The sequence below is a fragment of the Saccopteryx bilineata genome, chromosome 5, assembly GCF_036850765.1.
Source record: "Saccopteryx bilineata isolate mSacBil1 chromosome 5, mSacBil1_pri_phased_curated, whole genome shotgun sequence".
NCBI classification, from domain to species: domain Eukaryota; kingdom Metazoa; phylum Chordata; class Mammalia; order Chiroptera; family Emballonuridae; genus Saccopteryx; species Saccopteryx bilineata.
In genome coordinates, this window is record NC_089494.1 from 49,309,393 (window position 1) to 49,330,190 (window position 20,798).

The following is a 20,798-nucleotide window of genomic DNA, read 5'->3' on the forward strand; positions in this document are numbered from 1 at the left end:
GCGACCAGAGCCACTCTAGCGCCTGGGGCAGAGGCCAAGGAGCCATCCCCAGTGCCCGGGCCATCTTTGCTCCAATGGAGCCTTGGCTGCGGGAGGGGAAGAGAGAGACAGAGAGGAAGGAGAGGGGGAGGGGTGGAGAAGCAGATGGGTGCTTCTCCTGTGTGCCCTGGCCGGGAATCGAACCCGGGACTTCCGCACGCCAGGCCGACGCTCTACCACTGAGCCAACCGGCCAGGGCCTCCCCTTACTTCTTAAGTCCATTACTTACCCTGTACATCACAAAAACCAAAACAGCCAGTAACAACAATCCTGCTAGAACTGCTAAAATTATCACCCACACAGGCACAGGCATGGGTGTTGGCTGAATGCCCCAGGTGACATTAGTTGTAACCTGTCAGGGGAAAAGAAGTTTTTGAGCTTTAACAATAGTTCACTGACTTAATTCAACAACTATCTGAATGCCTACTCTACTTTATTTTAATGGTATTCACATTATTTCCTTTCTTGTATATGATAATTTATGATTATATATCCAGTGTTGATAGTAGACACACACAGATAAAACTCCCAACAACAGGGGGACTTCTGGTCACCTATAAAATAATTTCTAGATAATTCAATACAGTTTATGATTTGTTGGTCTCCTTTTTAATCCTCAAATTAAAGATCTTTAAGATGCCTTCGCTTCTGCTGTTAATTTCCAACTTTCTAACTTTAAGGGAAAAAATTCCCAAAGATTTCCCCCATGAAATTCAGTAAACACTAAGATTCTCTTACACAGGAGAAGATGCTAAAGCAGTAATTCAGGGGTGAGGGAGTAAATTCATAACATTAAACTAAATTTTAATCCTATCAAATAACTCTTAATTACTTTGTTAGCAAAATAATTAAACTGCCCTTATTTAAAATAAATTTAAAATATCTATGGCATTAAACTGAGTGTCTTTATTCCACTTCCCCAAATCAATGACTTACCAATGTGGAGTTGGAGATATCTTCAATTGGAAGGTTCTTATAAGGAAACTCGATGACATTAAATGAAGCCGATGACTTCAGAGAGTATGAATGATTCTGGTTTTCCTTCTGTACGAAAGTAACAATGAAATTATTTGAGATGTCAGACTTTTTTTTTTATTTCTTTAAAAAAATGGGTAAGTTTGCTAAACGTGCATCTGTCTACTTACGTTCATAAAGGTCTCGGTCCACAGTAGGGACTTCACATACAGTATTGCACTCTTTCCTCTGTCTAGTCGCCCAACCTGGCAGATAATCTTCAAGCATTCAGCAATTCCACAACCCTGCCAGAACAAGATATTTACTTACTAGCGAAGGTCATTCTGTCATCTCCTTGACATCTAAAAATCAGTCATTGTACTCATTGCATGGGAAAGCCAAAGGAATGACCTAGATTCTTCTGCCTTACAAGAACAATGTTTAAAATGAACAGGCTAATATTAGAGTCTATGAATGCTTTTTTGTTATAACAGAGTTGGTTTTAAGGTAATTTGTTATAGAAACATAAGATCTATAATATTAAAAGACTTATTTTTATGGCTGGAACTCAACATTGTTCTGAGAGTCTATGACGAGATTTTCAACATTCTAGACAAACCTTGAGCATGGTTGTTTTAGTAAGACATGAAAATCAGATCACAACATCCCTGATAAAAGGGAAAAAGGCCTTAGCTGGTGGCTCAGTGGATAGTGTCAGCCTGGTGTATGACGTCCTGGGTTCGATTCTTAAAAGCACACAGGAGAAGTGACCATCTGCTTCTCCCCACCTCCTGTAGCTAGTGGTTCAATTGGTTTGAGTGTCACTCTGGGTGCTAAGAATAGCTTGGTTGGTCTCAGTGTGTCAGCCTCAGGTGTTAAAAATAGTTCTGTACTGGAGCATCAGCCTTAAATGGGGTTGCTTGGTAGATCCCGGTCGGGGCACACCGGGAGTGTGGGAGTCTGTCTCACTATCTTCCCTCCTCTCACCTTAAGAAGGGAAAAGAAACAGTGAATCTTTAACAGTTATTCCATGTAAATATAAAAATATCAAGTGGTATGCTGACGGGTTTTGCTACATTTACTGTTTTCATCAGTCACATGAATGCAGGCAGCCAAAGGTAACTAATATTCGTATCTTCTATGTGCTGGTCAAACTGCATTAGCCATATTTCATGCATACACCTTTCAACAATGCTGTTTAGTAAGTGGCACCTCCAGATGGTGACCAGGAATAGAAACAAGTGAGTTTTATTGACCTGATAAAGGGCATCTATGAAAAGTCCACAGCTAACATTACTACGCTTAGTGGATCCACCCGGCATGCCCACCAGGGGGTGATGCTCTGCCCATCTGGGGCATCGCTCTGTTGCAACCGGAGCCATTCTAGTGCCTGAGGCAGAGGCCACAGAGCCATCCTCAGCGCCTGGGCCAACTTTGCTCCAATGGAGCCTCGGCTGTGGGAGGGGAAGAGAAAGACAGAGAGGAAGGAGAGGGGGAGGGGTGGAGAAGCAGATGGGCGCTTCTCCTGTGTGCCCTGGCCGGGAATCGAACCTGGGACTTCTACACGCCAGGCCGACGCTCTACCACTGAGCCAACCGGCCAGGGCCCCCACTCACATTTTTATTCAACATTGTTCAGAAGGTTCTAGCCAGTACAATTAAGCAAGAACAAAAATTATGAAAATGAAAGGTATCCACATTGAAAAGGAAGAAGTAAAGCTATCTCTGTTCATCAGTGACAGGATCTCATGTATACAAAACACTAAATCCACAATAAAACTATTAGAACTAAGAAACAAGTGCAGAAAGTATACAGAATACAAGATTAATATACAAATATGAGTTTTATTTCTATAGCATTGGAAAATCCAAATATGAGATTAATAAGGCCCTGGCAAGGTAGCTCCAGCTGGCTGGAATATTTTCCCGATATGCTAAGGTTGTAAATTTGATCATTAGTCAGAAGACATACAAGAATTAACTTCCCTGGCCAGTTGGCTCAGTGGTAGAGCATTGGCCCAGTGTTTGGATGTCCCAGGTTCAATTCCTAGTCAGGGCACACAGAAGTGACCAGCTGCTTCTCCACCCCTCCCCCTCTCCCTTCTCTCTCTTCACCTCCCACAGTCATAGCTCGACTGATTCGAGTGCATCAGTCCCAGATAGGAGTTGCCAGGTGAATCCTGGTTAGGGTGCATGTGAGAGTCTGTCTCTCTATCTTCCCCCCCTCCGCTTGAAAACGAAGGGAAAAAAAAGAATCAAAGAATGTATACATAAGTGGAACAACAAATCAGTGTTTCTCTCCCTCTCCGTCTTCCTGTCTCTCTATAATCAATAAAAAACAAGACATTAAGTAATTTAAATGAATTTAAAATTAAGAAATCCATATAAATAGCATAAAAAATAAAATATTTAGAAGTAATTTAACCAAGGAAGTACAAGACATATACTGAAAACCACAAAATATTTTGGAGAGAAATTAAAGATCTAAATAAACATATCTCATGTTCAAGCTCTAAAAGACTTATAAGATGGCAACACTCCCAAACTGATAGATCTAATAAAATCTCTATCAAAATTCTAAGTACCTAATTTTGTAGAAATGGATAAGTTGACTCAAACATTCACATGGAATTACATAAGAATATAAATTTACAAGAGACCTCAAGTTACCAATGCAATCTCAAAAAAGAAGAAAATGTTGGAGGACACACACTCCTCCATTTCAAAACTTACTGCAGAGCTACAGTATTCTAACAATTTGGTAATGGCATAAGGATACATGTGCAGATCACTGGAATAGAATTGAGATTCCAGAAATAAATCCATACATTCATGGGCAATCCATTTTCAACAGGCTGCCCAGACCATTTAAGAGGGAGAGAGATATAAATACAAGAGCTAAAAGTCGATTTAGAAAACACAGGTGTGAATCTTCAGGACCCTGGATTATGCAATGGTTTTTTAAATATGACAGCAAAAGTACAAGCAACAAAAGAAGAAATAGACTTGAGAAAAAATATTTACACTTCTTCAAATTAAAAAAATTGCATCAAGAAACTGAAAAGACAACTACAGAATGAGAGCATATACGTGCAATTATAGCTGTTAAGGGTCGTATCCAAAACATATAAAGGATTATGACTCAACAATAAAAGGCAAACACCTCAATTAAAAATGGACAAAGGATTTGAATACACATCTCTCAAAAGAAAATATACAAATAAAAATATGCTCAATATCAGTAATTTAGGGAAATACCAACAGAGATGTCATTTCACACTGACAAGGATGACTACAAAAAATATACTTTTAAAATCAATAATAAGTGATGACAAGGATGGGTAGATACTGGGCCCCTTACATGTTGCTAGTTGGGAATGGAAAATGGTGCAACCACTTTGAAGACAGATTGGCAGTTCCTCAAAAGTGAAAGACAGTTCCCCTGTGATCCAGCAACTGCACTCCTAGGTTTGCTCCCAAGAGAACGGAAAACACATTCACACAAAAACTTGTGAATGAATGTTCAAAACAGATATATAAAGTGTAGACAACCCAAGTGTTCTTCAACTGATGAATAAACAAAATGTACATATCCACAAAATGGAGTATTATTTAGCCCTAAAAAATGATTGAGTACTGTATGCTGCAACATGGGGAACCTTAAAAACATTATGCTAGGCCCTGGCTGGTTGGCTCGGCGGTAGAGCGTCGGCCTGGCGTGCGGGGGACCCAGGTTCGATTCCTGGCCGGGACACATAGGAGAGGCGCCCATTTGCTTCTCCACCCCCCCTCCTTCCTCTCTGTCTCTCTCTTCCCCTCCCACAGCTGGGGCTCCATTGGAGCAGGGATGGCCCGGGCACTGGGGATGGCTCCTTGGCCTCTGCCCCAGGCGCTGGAGTGGCTCTGGTGGAGGCAGAGCGATGCCCCGGAGGAGCAGAGCATCCCCCCCTGGTGGGCAGAGCGTCACCCCTGGTGGGTGTGCCGGGTGGATCCCAGTCGGGCGCATGTGGGAGTCTGTCTGACTCTCTCTCCCTGTTTCCAGCTTCAGAAGGGTACAAAAACAACAACAAAAAAACATTATGCTAAATCAAAGCAGCTGAACACAAAAGGCCACACAGTATAGGATTTTGTTTATATATATAAAATGTCTAGAATGGACAAACCCTTAAAGACAGAAAGCAGAGCAGTGGTTGCCAGGGGCTGGTAGTAGGGGAAATGGGTAGTGACTGGTGACAGGTACAGTGTTTTGTTATGAAGTAATGAAATGTTTAGAATTAGATGATGATGGTGGTTGACAATGTGAATACACTACAAACAACTAAATTGTATACTTTAAAGTAGTTAAAACAGCACATCTCATAGTATGTTTTATCTCACTTTTTTATTTTAGTGAAAGACACAGTGAAGGAGAGAGATGATAAGCATTAACTCGTAGCTGCAGCAATTTAGCTGTTCACTGATTACTTCTCATATGTGCCTTGATGGGGGACGAGGGTTCTAGCCAAGCCAGTGAGCTTGGGCTGAAGCCAAAGATCGTAGGCTTCAAGCCACCATTCTTTGGGCTCCAGCCAGTGACTGTGGGATCATGTTGATGATCCCACACTCAAGCTTGTGACCCTGCACTTAAGGTGGTAAGCCTGTGCTTAAACCAGAAGCCCACGCCCAGGCCAGGAACCTCAGGGTTTCAAACTTGGGACTTCAATGTCCCAGGTCAACGCTCCATCCACTGCATCACTACCAGTTAAGCTCAACTTTTTTAAACATGTAATTCTGTAGGAGGATAGAGAGTACAGGGTCAAAAGTGGGGTGAGGGCAGAAAGTAATCTGTTTCACAGGGGTCGGTCAGTAAAGTCCTAATATACTCTGTCAGTTAAGGACACCAGGAGGTGATGGGGAAGTAAGCCACAGGGATATCTGGACAAAGAATATTCTAGGCAAATGGGAGAGTATTTTCAAATCCTAGAGGTAGAATCAGCTTAGGGCTGTCTGTCCAAGCAAAAACAAGATATTCGAATGGGCCCTGGCCAGATGGCTTGTTTGGTTAGAGCACTGTCCCGAAGTGCAGAGACTGCTGGTTCCAGCCCCAGGCTGGGCACATATAGGAGCAGCTCAATGTTCCCCTCTCTCTCCCCCTCCCTCCCTCGCTGAAATCAATCAATAAAAAAAATTTTAAATAAAAATTTTAAAAATTATCAATAAAAAAAAAAAATTGCCCTGGCCGGTTGGCTCAGTGGTAGAGCGTCGGCCTGGCATGCGGGGGACCCGGGTTCGATTCCCCGCCAGGGCACATAGGAGAAGCGCCCATTTGCTTCTCCACCCTGCCCTCCTTCCTCTCTGTCTCTCTCTTCTCCTCCTGCAGCCAAGGCTCCATTGGAGCAAAGATGGCCCGGGCGCTGGGGATGGCTCCTTGGCCTCTGCCCCAGGCACTAGAGTGGCTCTGGTCGTGGCAGAGGGATGCCCCGGAGGGGCAGAGCATCGCCCCCTGGTGGGCAGAGCGTCGCCCCTGGTGGGTGTGCCGGGTGGATCCCGGTTGGGCGCATGAAGGAGTCTGTCTGACTGTCTCTCCCCGTTTCCAGCTTCAGAAAAATACAAAAAAAAAAAAAAAAATTAAAGAAAACTTTTAAAAATTAAAAAAAAAATGGGAGGAACTGAGTAAGGAGAGGAAATGCAGGTCCAAGGCAGAAAAGCCTACATCACCTTGAGCTTAAAGGCTCTGCAGGTCCCGGTTTTCTCTGTTACAGTGGAAGGTAATGGAGAAAACTGACCTGTGGCTTCTGTGGGTCAGTGACTTCTTTGTGGCAAAGAACTGTAGTGAGGGACAGGGCAGAAATATGGACTCCATATAGTGTCTTGGTAATAGTCCAAGTGAGAGAGGACTGCGACCTGGGGTGGGTCGCGGCAGCGGTAGAACTGGTGAAAGGGGCCACATTCAGCTATTTTGAATGCAGATACTGACAGAACTTGCTGATATATAGGACGTGAAGTTTAAGAGAAAGACAGGAGTCAGGCATGATGTCCAGGTTTTGGACTGAGAATGGAGTTGATTATTACTAATACGTGGAACATTATAAAAAGGGCAGAGCTGGGAAAACTAAAGGGTATGTTGTTAGAATTAAGTTTAAGATTCCTATTAAATATTAAGAGGAGTTCCAGTAGGAGGTTGGAAATGAAGCCTGGATTTCAATGCAAAGAATCAGGTGGGAAATATGAACCCAAGTCATCCCCACAGAGGCAGAATTTGTAGCACAAGATCATCTAGTGCATATCATCTAGTGCGGCATTGTATGACAGAACTTTCTACAATGATGAGATCATTAGTATGGAGATATCTGTATCTGCCAGAGTAGGAGCTACTAGCCACATGCAGCGACTGAACCCCTGAAAAGTGGCTGGTGTCTATAATACTGGACAGCACAGAGCCAATGAATGAATGAAAGTAGCATAGGTATGAGCCCTAAGCCTTGGAATATTCTACAGCACTGAAAGGTCTGGTAATGGAGAGGAAGAAGTAGTCAGTTGTGTTAGGTGGAGAACCAGAAGACAGAAGTGTCCTAGAATTGAATGAGGAGAGCTTCACAAAGGAGGATTTTTTTTTTCTGTATTTTTCTGAAGCTGGAAATGGGAGAGACAGTCAGACAGACTCCCGCGTGCACCCGACCAGGATCCACCAGGTACGCCCACCAGGGGGCAACGCTCTGCCCCTCTGGGGCGTCGCTCTGTTGTGACCAGAGCCACTCTAGCGCCTGGGGCAGAGGCCAAGGAGCCATCCCCAGCGCCCAGGCCATCTTTGCTCCAATGGAGCCTTGGCTGCGGGAGGGGAAGAGAGAGACAGAGAGGAAGGAGAGGGGGAGGGGTGGAGAAGCAGATGGGCACTTCTCCTGTGTGCCCTGGCCGGGAATCGAACCCCGGACTTCTGCATGCCAGGCCGACGCTCTACCACTGAGCCAACCGGCCAGGGCGAAAATGATTTTTTTTTTTTTTTTGCAAAAAGACACTGAGCAGTTGAATTGCAGAGAACCATGGAATTTGACTGTGTGAAAGTAACTGGTGATCACTAATGAAAATAAATGCTACACCAGATTATCTGCTAGTTGATGGTTTGCAGAACTGCTAAATTTCAAAAACTTAACTAATGTTTATAAACATTAGGTTATAAACTAATGTTTATAACCTAATGTTTATAACTTTATAACATTATTGTTATTAACAGGCCTGTTATTGTTATTAACAGGCCGACTCAACAAAAGTTCATCACAATGTCAATTATTCTTGTAATATATTTTTGTTGAGGCCTCTGAGGTTTTCCTGTAGTAATGCACTAAAGCATTAGTGCATTAGAGTGAGACCAAGAAAGAAGTCAGTTAAACGAAACAATCAGAACAGAAAGAAATTTGAAACATAAAAATTTTTATTAGCAATTTACAAAGATAGACCATTTGAAGAAAATCTGACGTTAATTTGATAGTGACAAGAAAAGTAAAAGGAATAAGTGTTATAAAAATATATGTACTTCTTTCAAGCACAGCTGTTGTTATTTTTGAAATATTCTTGGGCATCTGTTCTTTAATCACCTATTTTTAAATGTTTAAAGTGCTTGTTGTCAAAATGGCACTTACCAAAGTGTGAACATCACCCGCACTCTGGGTGAGATCCCGCTTAGTGATGAGGTGGGTCCGGTCACCTTGCCCAGCAATTGTGTCATTCTTCTCCACTGCTTGTGAATTTGAGACCTAGGATTGCATTAACAAACTGGTGATAAATGATGGGAAACATTTCATATTGACATTTTCACATAAATTATTATATGTAATTAAAACATAGCAACTGAAAATTTGGTTTAATAGAAAATTCACTACTTAATATAATATTTATGTCAAAAAGTACAGAAATATTAGTCCTGAATATGTTTAAAAAAAAGTTACCTATGTCTCGCCCTCGTAATTCGTCTTCCCTTGCACAAAAACACACCGAAAGAGCCTCAAATTTCACAGGGTAGTTTTGTGAGAAATGTCAATCATGAGTTTACATTTTTGGTTTTGTTTTCTTAACTTTCCTTAGTCCAAATTGCACAATATATGGCCTAGGATGGAGATGACTATATACAGCAGGGGTCCCCAAACTTTTTACACAGGGGGCCAGTTCACTGTCCCTCAGCCCATTGGAGGGCTGTACTATAAAAAAAACTACGAACAAATCCCTATGCACACTGCACATATCTTATTTTAAAGTAAAAAAACAAAACGGGAACAAATACAATATTTAAAATAAAGAACAAGTAAATTTAAATCAACAAACTGACCAGTATTTCAATGGGAACTATGCTCCTCTCACTGACTACCAATGAAAGAGGTGCCCCTTCCAGAAGTGTGGCGGGGGCCGGATAAATGGCCTCAGGGGGCCACATGCGGCCTGCGGGCCGTAGTTTGGGGACCCCTGATATACAGAAATATGAGGTCTACCGGAAAGTTCTGTCCGTTTTTGGAATAAAACAAAATACATATTTTTCTTACTGTCAATAAACTTTATTAAATAATATAATTGCCATTATTATTGATTTCTTGCCAGCATGAGGGCAATTTGTATATCCCGTTTTTTCTTATAGTGTATTTTTTAGTGTATTTTGACATTTTTTTTAAAGATCTTATTTATTCATTATAGAGAGGGGAGAGAGAGAGAGAGAGAGAGAGAGAGAAGTGGGGAGGAGCAGAAAGCATCAACTCCCATATGTGCCTTGACCAGGCAAGCCTAGGGTTTTGAACCGGCAACCTCAGAGTTTCCAGGTTGACACTTTATCCACTGCGCCACCACAGGTCAGGCTATATCCCATTTTTGAAAAATGTTTTATCTTTTGATGTGAAAAATTGAACTAGTGCTTGTTTGATATCTTCTTCATTTTTGAATTTTTTGCCCTTCAAAAAATTTTGTAAGGACAAAAACAAGTGATAGTCAGAGGGTGCTAAGTCCAGGGAATATTGTGGATGCGACAAACATGCTTCTGTAGCATTTCCTCCTTGTTGAAATTCGTATACAATACAGTGGCGTAAATGAACTTTATCAGTAGCCATGGGTACACTATTGCTTCACACATAAGACTAATGTGAATCAACTTCGTTTTAGTTAATTTGCTAAGTCAGTATGTATACATTAAGTGATAAAAATAGAGAGGCACGCATGTGCCAAATAAACATGTGCTTACGTGTTGAAACTTGTTGTGATAGAAACGGACAGAACTTTCCGGTAGACCTTATATATAGAATTCCATAAAATGACATTTTTCTAAGGCACTTAAGTCTGGAGAACCAGCAGTAAGATGCTGTATCTTATCCCCAAAGACAAACATTTCAACAACAAAGCACCCTTGACACATTATTATATGTGGACAAATCACAATGTGACAGAATCAAAGTCAAATTGAGTCACTTAAAAATATCTCCTGAGGCTCACTGAATACCACATAACTCTTTGGTTCACTAGGACTTCAGAGAATTAATCCTTACTCATTATACAAATAAACAATTTAATCTTTAGTGTACCAGTCATAAACTAAAATATTTCTGCTGGATGGGTTTATGGATTAAAATAGTTACTTTACTTCATGCATTTCCTTTGTCGATTTAGGAGGGAAAAAGCAATAAAATATTAGAATGAATAGCAATTAAGCCATTACCTTAATTCTCAAAGGGTTGATCTCCATATCTGAAGTACAGTTCATTGGCCCATCAATATCATATTGGAGGATGTACAATAGAGTGTTATTGTTATATTTGTAAGGCCACTGAAGATTTAGCATTGCCTTGCTGAATGAACTTGGACCATTGTTTCTCAACTAATGAGGAAAAGAAAATGTAAATATTTTGGGCTTTAAAAATCTATTCTATAGTCCTTCCCCTACATCAACTTTAGGAATCATTAGCAATAGGATTTGAAATAGCACTGTTTCCATAGTTACTCAATGACTACAACACGACTGTTACTATGCAACAAACTCAGTATTTGCCTCTAGTATAGAGTAGTATAGTGGTTATCAAAGTGTGCACCAGGGCGCACTGGTGCGCCCTAGAAGATTTCCAGGTGTGCTCTATGGTTTTCCAGAGAAATGTGTGCCTGTTGTTGAACAAAAAACCAACAGGGTTTTTGGAGTTTAGATTTTTGGGGGATAGAGGTGTGGGGAATTGGCTGTAAGCTGACAGTCTGCCCAACCCCCCCACCTCACTTGCCTAATTAGGTTGCAAAAGGCTGTTGAGCAGTGGTGCTGGATTGTTTACACTACCCCCCATGTCCCCGGGAAAGACTGGAGGCAAGTTTCTTCTATCCTTTGTTTGGTGTAAAGTTAAGATGATATGTATGGTGGGGGTTTTCTGCACTCAACACAATTAAGAGTAAAAAGAGAGGAATTCTTCAATCTATTGACCAGGAAATGAGAGTTTGCCTTTCAAATATAAATATATGCCCAAACATTGAAAAAATCACTAGGACACATCAGGCTAATGTTTCTCATAAACACAAAAATGAAAAAACTTAACACATTCATGCCAGGAATTGTCAAATTTACTAAATCTTACTAAGAATGTATCTATATCTCTTTTTCTATATATATAAATAACTGTGAGTTTTTTATTTTTAACCCTTTTTTACAAATTCTAACAAGCATAACAAACAATGTAGCATAAAAATATTTTTTAACATCAGAATAAATTTAATTTTGTAGTATTTATTTTGTTTAATTAATAAACACACGCTTGGACTTTATATTTTTTAATATTTGACTTAATTATAACATTTATTTCTCAAAAATTTGTATATAGTGTGCCTAAAATTATTTGTAGGATTTTAAATGTGCCCCGACTTCCAAAAGTTTGAGAACCACTGGAGTAGTATATGTTAGGATGAAAATATACACAAAAGAGGAAAACATGAAAAAGTTATTTATGGACCCTGGCTGGCTGGCTCAGTGGTAGAGCATCGGCCCAGTGTGTGGATGTCCCAGGTTTGATTTTCAGTCAGGGCACACAGGAGAAGTGACCATCTGCTTCTCTCCCTCTCCCCCTCTTGCTTCTTTCTCTCTCTCTTCCCCTCCTACAGCCATGGTTCAATTGAAGCAAGCTGGCCCCAGGTATAAGGATGGCTCCATGGCCTCCGCCTCAGGCATTAAGAGCTTGGTTGCTGAGCAACGGAGCAATGCCCCAGATGGGCAGAGCACTGACCACTAGTGGGCTTGCCAGGTGGATCCTGGTTGGGGCAAGAGTTTGTCTCTTTGCCTCCCCTCTTCTCACTGAATAAAAATAAATAAATAAAAAGTTATTAATGAGAGATAAAATAGGAAATTTTCTTCCTATAGAAAGAATTTTGATGACCTGCTATAGGCATCTTCAATATTTAGTGAGAACTGCAAAATGTCCATGTGAAAATACTCAGTGACCTACTGTTTTTATTCAAGTAGAACTAATTGGTTTTAAACAACAATTTGTATAAACAGCTTTCTTTTTTTTCTGTGACAGGGACAGAGAGGGACAGACAAACAGGAAGGGAGAGAGATGAGAAGCATCAATTCTTTGTTGCAGCACCATAGTTGTTGATTGATTGCTTTCTCATATGTGCCTTGACCGGGGAGCTATAGCAGACTGAGTGAACCCTTGCTCAAGCCAGCAACCTTGGGTTCAAGCTGGTGAGCTGTGCTCAAACCAGATGAGCCCTCACTCAAGCCGGCAACACTGAATTTCAAACCTGGGTCCTCTGTGTCCCAGTCTGATGCTCTATCCACTGTGCCACAGTCTGGTCAGGTTAAACTGCTTTCTTTAACCACTTAAAACTACTTGTCTAATAAAAATAAACTTCTAAATAATAGGGGAAAATTCAGAAAACTCTCTAGTATATACATATTTAAACTATACATAGTTTATATAAAAATAAAAGATTTGTCTTTTAAAAGTAGCCAATCTGTTCCCCTCTTTCTTGGCTTTCTACCAGGTACCAGTTAAGCACAGCTGCAAACCTCATAGATGTGCTGAATGACTGGCCCAACATCTTCTTCATTCTCAGGTTTCTCCTTGTGCTCCCAGTTTGGAATCGGAAGAAAGATATGATCAGGACTTGAGACTCTAGACAATGACCAAAGAAAACCTACCATGAATATCAAAATGATACAGTCAGTTCATTTTCTAGAGTACCCTATATGCAAATGAATAACAACAGAACTAATGGGGGGAAAAGCATTATATATTTTAAAGGAAAAAACGTATACATGTATGTGTACACACACATGCATATACATAAATTACTGTTTATTGGGTGCAATGTTACAGGTGAATTGATGTCAATTTGCACAGAAGTTCAAATACACTTATTTTGTGCCTGCTGTTACCATGTATGGTTTATTTCCACACCATAACCAAATAAATATTTGGGGCTTTGGAATACACACCTTGAACATTCTTTCTACAGAAACCATGGTTTCTCTAATAAAACCATCACTAAACATGGAATGCCTACTATCCAAAAGCAGCGAGGAGGCCTACTAATTACTTTCAAAAAGTAACTTTATAAAGTAGTTGAAATCATGAGAGTGAGATACTCAACTCAGTAGTCATACTGACCCTCTTATCTCAACAGCAGCTAAAACAGCAAGGTCAACTCTATAAGATACAATTGGGCTTACTTTGTCATAAAGATTGGAGCTGAAAAAGAAAAAAAAATACAGGACTAAATTGAACATAATCATCATCAAAAGCATACAGAGACAAAGGCAGTGACATGAAAAAAGAACAAATTAACAGCAACAAAATGAAAAACATAAATCAAAATAATTATTTTCATTAGAAATCAAATATTTTCATCTAATTCCATGAAGATGGTAAAGTTTTACTTTAAGCTTTGTTTTATAAACTCAAAACTGACAAAATTATTCTTATACATAAGCAATAATTTAAAAATGTATAATCAAGTACTGAAATTTTGGTCTCTTCTATTTTAATATATTAAAGTACATTACATATTTATAACAAATATTTCTACCACAGTTATTATAAATTAAAATGGTTGTTTTTATACCTTTGGATTTGTAAATCAAATTTCACAGAAGTATCCATCTCTGATTGCTGGTGCACACTGAAACGGAGACCAGCTAAAAGCTGAAGGAGGAAGGAAAGATAGTGACAATAGTTAAAACAGTATCTAGCGTGACCAGGTGGTGGCACAGTGGATAAAGCGTCTGACTGGGATGTGGAAGGACCCAGGTTCGAGACCCTGGGGTTGCCAGCTTGAGTACGGGCTCATCTGGCTTGAGCAAAAAAGCTCACTAGCATGGACCCAAGGTTACTGGCTCGAGCGGGGGGGTTACTCAGTCTGCTGAAGGCCCGCGGTCATGGCACATATGAGAAAGCAATCAATGAACAATTACGATGTTACAAAGAAAAACTGATGATTGATGCTTCTCAACTCTCTCCATTCCTGTCTGTCTGTCTATATCTATCCCTCTATCTGACTCTCTCTCTGTCCCTGAAAAAACCAAAAAACAAAAAACCCAGTATCTAACTAGTGAAATTTCAAATCCAATGTCCAAATGAAAAAGAATGGCCTAAAATAAAGTTTTTCTCAGCTACGATAAACTGAAAGTAGTCTAAAAAAGATAATTAAATCTTATATCAAGCTACTTAGGCCAATATATAATGAAGTCTATTTAACAACAATTCTTAATTATATCTCCTTATAATATTCATCATCTTTCCAAAATAATATAAAATTAGCCTGACCAGCCAGTGGTGCAGTGGACAGAATGTCAGCCTGGGACTCTGAGGACCCAGGTTCGAAACCCTGACGTCATCAGCTTGAGTGTGGGTTCATCCAGCTTGAGCACGGGCTCACCAGTTTGAGCATGGGGTTGCCAGCTTGAGCGTGGGATCACACACATGATCCCCTGGTTGCTGACTTGAACCTAAGGTTACGGGCTTGAGCAAGGGGTCACTGGCTCAGCTGGAGCCCCCAGTCAGGGCACATATGAAAAAGCAATCGATGAACAATTAATGCGATGCAACTATGCTTCTCATCTCTTTCCTTTCCTGTGTGGCTGTCCCTGTCTGTCCCTTGCTCTCTGTCTCAAAAAAAGTAAATGCTTGTAAAACCATTATACACAATGATTTGGTTACAGGAAGCTAACAACTCAACTTGTGTTAATGGAATGGGAAGGAAGAAATTGATTGCTTAAAAGAATAAGAAAACTCACTAAAGAAAGCATAAGTAGGACAAGAACCAGATTTCTCCACACTGCCCACAACTCTATCAACACCAAGCATCCTAACTTCTGCAACTGGAAAACTTATTTTAAAGAGAACAACTGAGTAACAGACTTTGAGATCATATAAATGACACACAAAAAGGCATTTCTGGGGGACTTCTAACTCTTTTACTTTACAAAGCCTGGAGCTAACCATTTGAAATAACCGGGAATCATCCATACTGAATGTGCTCTGAGTGGAAAAGCTAGGGAAAATGAGAATACGAAAGAATATGTATGTTCAACTTATTAGTGAAACACTGTGTTAAATATATATGGAAAAATGCAATTCTGGGTACTTTGTTCAAGCCCTATCACATAAGAGCTGACATACCTAGAAGTAATGACTTTTAATGGAAAACAAACTTAAAAGTGATAGATACATGAAATTTCAACTGCCCTTTTGATGTTCCACCTGGCTGCCTGACCTCACCCTTACTGGACTATTGCCCCTGAGGCAGAAGAGTTCTAGAAAAGCTGATCAACCTCTCCAGGAGAAGCGTTCCAGGAAGCAGAAACCATAAAACTGTAAAAGGGAACATACCAGAACTTTTGACTCAGTACCCCTCAGGCTCTCCCAAACAGTATAAATTTGCCCCTAGTCTGTAACCGGCATCCTTCTCCCTGGAGAAGTGCCTGGCAGGGTTCCTTTCTTCCTTCCAAGAAAGCCTGTTACTCCAGTCTTTCGGACTCCCATGGATTCCAACAAGAAGAAATAATGAATATTTTACTTTTATTTGAAATATATTTGATATATAACATTGTGTAAAGGTATAGAACATGATTTGTAATATGATTTCCATCACAGTGATAGTTAGCACCTCTACCAGGTCACATTATTATCATTTCTTTTTTGTGGTTGCAATAATAAAGATCTAACCTCTCAGCAAGTTTGATGATTATAAAACAATAATATTCTTTACATTCACAGTACTGTGCATTAGATCTCTAGGACTTACCACGTCTACTACGAGAGATGTTGTTTAAGAGTAAATATGGAATATTTAGCCCCATATTATCACAGACTTTCAAATTACCAATATCTTTATCTATTGAAAAATGTAACTCAAAATATACTGCCACTTTTCCTTTAATACTTAGAATTCTGCAAACTATATGGAGTGGGGCAAAAGTAGGCTTACAGTTGTGAAAGTTTACTTGTGTTATTATTCATAATGACTGTATTTTCCATGCAAACAACTGTAACCTACTTTTGCCCCACTCTGCACTTTGTTTATTTTTTAGATTTGGGAAGCAACCCATTTGATGCTTCTTCTCAAGCTCCTGGGCTACCTTTTCCACTACCTGTAAGGAGCCAGATTCCACCAAGGTGTTCCCTAATCCTGTTGGAGACAACCTTACAGGTTTCAATTTAAGGAGAAATTCTATCTCACCTAAGAATAACATCTTGGTATTTGTCAGCGTAGCTGAGAATTCATTAAAGCATTAGTTTAAAATATCAAAGTTATCATTTCAGTGCTTAAAACCATGTTCTTAACCATTTAGCAAACTGAAGGTAGTTAGTATAAAGACCAGTTTATTAAACACACTGTAGTGTCACAACCCGTTATTTTAGCATTTTAGTCAAAACTCTGATAATCATGAAACTCTAAATCAAAACCAATTTAAAGACACTATTCTGAAGTGTTTATTTTTAAAAAATTACATGAACACACAGAAAAATGTGCTATTTTCTATAAAAGATTAAAAAAATATCAATTTAATCAAATTGCCTTACTTGAGTTCCAGCCTTCATTGGGTTTCCAAGGTCACATACCACCTGGCGGGTTTGGTTTTCTGTCTTAAATGCACAGGAAAGTCTTGCTAAAGCCTTAGAAAAATAAATAACCAAAATAAATTAATGATCAAGAAACAAAATTAGAAGCCATAAGTCTAAAAAATTCCTAGATAATGTGATGCAGTTGGATACTTAAATTTCTTGTTTTACAAAAGCAAATACATCTATTTGAGCGAATGGGAGTAAGGGGTGGGGCAGGAGCCAGAACTGGGTAACAACTGTCACATATACATGTAAAAGTATTTCTAAAAGATCCCTTGAGGACTGAGCTACATAACCATATGACCTCTGAAAATAATCTGATGGACAGGCTTAGACACTTTATCCATCTGACCTGGTTTCAGGCACTTAGCTAGCAATTCTAAAAATGTTGTATCAATGCATTCTGCAAAGTATTAGGTCTGAAAGGAATTATGTGAGATAGGCCCTCTATTGTCTACCACTTTAGCCTTAGGTAGAATGGCTAAGCTTGGACTGCACTAAAGAGAGAAGCAGTTCATTAATGTTAATGAGACCTATGAGTGCATTTCGATTGTTAAAGAGGCAGTTCGCTTACTTCACTATTGCGGACAACCCCAATGAAATCAGCCTGCAGCGGGATGGAAACGATCAGCTCAGCTTCATAGGCTCCTTCTCCTTGGTTCTGAGCCTTAACAATCAATGTCAGAGGATTGTCGTCCCCAATATAGATCTTCTTTTGATCTCTACAAGTTAATACAAATACAGACAATGAAAAAAGACTGCATAGGGACAGTATGACTTTTCAAAGAAACAAGAGATAAATACACAGACAGCACTGACGTGTTCAATAGCGTCTCAAGATATTTTAAGACTACCTCACAGCCCAACAGAAAACTGGCAATAGCATACTGGGTGCAATCCAACGCTTCTCTAAGTGAAAGAAAACGTTAATGCCAAGAGTTATCACTATCACTCATATCTATTAATGAAATAAGCTTATATCTCTTTGTATGTACCTACTAATTCTGATTTTTTCACAAAAAACTGAATTAACCATTTGTTATGATTCTCACAAAATTCTCTATAATTTATGTATCATATAAATGGTAATCAGATTCCTTTTGTTAGGAGTGTATCAATGAAATGTATCGTGAAGAGGCTATAACGTTTTTTGTGACACTACTCAACAAAGAATGGGAATAGGTCTGTCAACCCACACAACTAGTGAAAATACAGTACATATTTTTTAAAGGTCAATATTGATAGTCTTACTATTATAAAAAATCATGCATTATCCTCTAATATAATTAGTTATCATTAAAATACACTATTACTTTGAGTAGAAAAATGAGCTCTTTCATTTAAATTTCTTATGCCGTCTACTATTTGGAGCAGACCTTACCTATCTACAGACACTTCCAGTTTGGGCTTACAGACATTGTCTTCACCACAGTCAAGGAGAATATGAGCCTAGGAAAGAAAAAAATGTATTTTCTCCTACATGAAAAAAGATATCAATATGGGTCACACATGCAGTACATCTCACAATATACATGAAGTATGTGAATATACATATGCACAATGCACATATTTACATAGATTTATCAACTTATATGCATACCTAAAATGAAAAAGGAATTATGGCTATTTACTTTTAAACAGGTCAGTGAACAGCCAAGAATGAAAAGGAAGAAAAAGATTCATAGCACATAATACAACTAGTTGGAACCATTTTGTTCTATCTCAAATTAAGCTATTAGGATTTTGGAATACAGTGTCACACAGAAGAGAAAGTAACAGTCAAGAAATGAGGGTTCAGCTGCTGCTAGCTAAGTTGTGTGACCGTGGACACCATGAACTCCCTTCTAGAGTCTCTCATTACCAACCATGCCTCTGCCCACGTCGTGGAACTATGGCTGCAGAGTGCAGAAGAATAAGGGGTTGTGGGTATACAGCAGCAATCCAGACAGGCAAACTGAAGGGAATAGGAACTGGAAGAAATGAGTCCAGCATCTGCATGGCCAATTGAGAAATGAAGGAAAAAGATCTAGACACATTAAAGCTAGCCTATGTAGGATAGGTGAAGGAAGGAAAACCATGAATTTCTCCTCTCAGTCTGGTCATGCCAGTTGAAACAATATAGAAAACCCAAAAGAGAAATAATGGGAAGAAGAAGAAGTTGAGGAGGATTATGAAGAAGGGATATAAAAATTTCAAAAAGAGGAAAAAATATGAAGCCATTTTTGTCTATTGTTAACATCCAAAGGGCTTCAAGTCCAAAGGCAAAGAGAGAAAAAGATTTAAAGGGGAACAATAATGAAAGATGACTATATGCTTTCAAGTCACTTCAAGGAATGTGCATTTCCCAGAATAAAATTACATGATAGGCTTCTTAACTGTAAATGTAATTGGAGATGAAACCAAAAAATATTATGTAAATTAACTCAACTACCTAGATGTAACACATTTCTATGCACTTAAAGAAGGGGGCTGGGAGTACAGGACCATTAGAACTCTGGTGATTCTATAAGTCATACCAAATAAAATTACTGCAAAATTAGTTCAGAAATAAAGTGTGGATTTTGCAGATAATAAATTGACTACTGCTATGATGTGTACTAAAACCTCAGAATGATGAGTATCTGATGATTGGAATGAGAAATATGAACAAAATATTAATAAACTGTGGCAAGAATATTTGACTAACTATGCCTCTACACTGAAGAAAAAGGACTTGGCTGACATTGGTGCAGCAAATATTTAAATATGCTATTAGGAAAGAGGGTTTCAGAAGTGGAAAAGCATAGAGCACTGTCTTCCATTACGGAGAACCAAATCTCTACAGTTCTATACTTAACATCTTGCACAGAGTAAGAACTTGATATACATTTAAATAAATACATGAGGAGCACAAGAAAAATGCTAATCTTTGTGCAGAAAGCACTAAACCTCTTACTCCAAAAAATTAGGATGCAGAAAGGGAAACTCTAGATCTACCCTGTCTAATAAAGTAGCCACTAGTGAGCCCATATGTGGCTTTTGAGTACTTAAAATTTATTTTTTAAATTCTATTTAATTATAATTAATTTAAATTTAAATGACAAAACTGCTTCTTGATTCTGTGACTAGAAAACTTTCAGTATGTTTAGAACAACTTGGGTATGTAAACAGTTTGGGTATGTAAATCTACTTTTTCAATTGCAAATTATACAGAAAAAATGTTGTAATGAACTTTAGCATTTGAATTGAGATGTGCTATATAATATAAATGTGTACACACTGGGCTTTGAAGATAGTAAAAAAGAATGTAAAATATTTCACTGATAATTTTTAAATTGATTACATATTCAGAAGATAATATTTTGGCTCTTGTTATGGACTGTTTGTGTTCCCCCCAAATTCCTATGTTCAAGTCCAGAATGTGCCTTACATTTGGAGATGTAGTCTTTAAAGGGGTAATTAAGTTAAAACGACATCATTGAGGGGGCCCTAACCCAATAGGACTGGTGCACTGTAGGGAGATTAGGACACAGAAACAGGGGAAAGATCATACAAAGACTCAGGGAAAAAATAAATAGGTGGTAGTCAACCTGGTCCCTGCAGCCCACTAGTGGGTGTTCCGGCTTTCATGGTGGGTGGTAGGGGAGCAACCAAAGTATAAATAAAAAGATAAATTTAACTATAGTAAGTTGTTTTATAAAGATTTATTCTGCCAAACTTAGCGAAAATCTGACATAAAGTACTTGGTAAGGAATTATTATTATATGCTTTAATTTGC

The 20,798-nt window shown here is 39.0% G+C and overlaps 1 protein-coding gene across 2 annotated transcripts in view; it reads right to left on the minus strand.

Moving 5' to 3' along the window:
- ITGAV (integrin subunit alpha V) overlaps positions 1 to 20,798 on the minus strand; it is a 104,572-nt gene that overhangs the window by 4,243 nt on the left and 79,531 nt on the right. For both annotated transcript variants that reach the window (XM_066233419.1, XM_066233418.1), the window contains exons 19-29: positions 18,423 to 18,490; positions 17,616 to 17,763; positions 17,000 to 17,092; positions 14,040 to 14,119; positions 13,586 to 13,666; positions 12,985 to 13,090; positions 10,660 to 10,818; positions 8,609 to 8,722; positions 1,185 to 1,298; positions 976 to 1,083; positions 269 to 391 (exon numbers count right to left, since the gene is read on the minus strand). In XM_066233419.1, the coding sequence (XP_066089516.1) occupies positions 269 to 391; positions 976 to 1,083; positions 1,185 to 1,298; positions 8,609 to 8,722; positions 10,660 to 10,818; positions 12,985 to 13,090; positions 13,586 to 13,666; positions 14,040 to 14,119; positions 17,000 to 17,092; positions 17,616 to 17,763; positions 18,423 to 18,490 (1,194 nt within the window). The remainder of the gene's footprint in view (positions 1 to 268; positions 392 to 975; positions 1,084 to 1,184; positions 1,299 to 8,608; positions 8,723 to 10,659; positions 10,819 to 12,984; positions 13,091 to 13,585; positions 13,667 to 14,039; positions 14,120 to 16,999; positions 17,093 to 17,615; positions 17,764 to 18,422; positions 18,491 to 20,798) is intronic.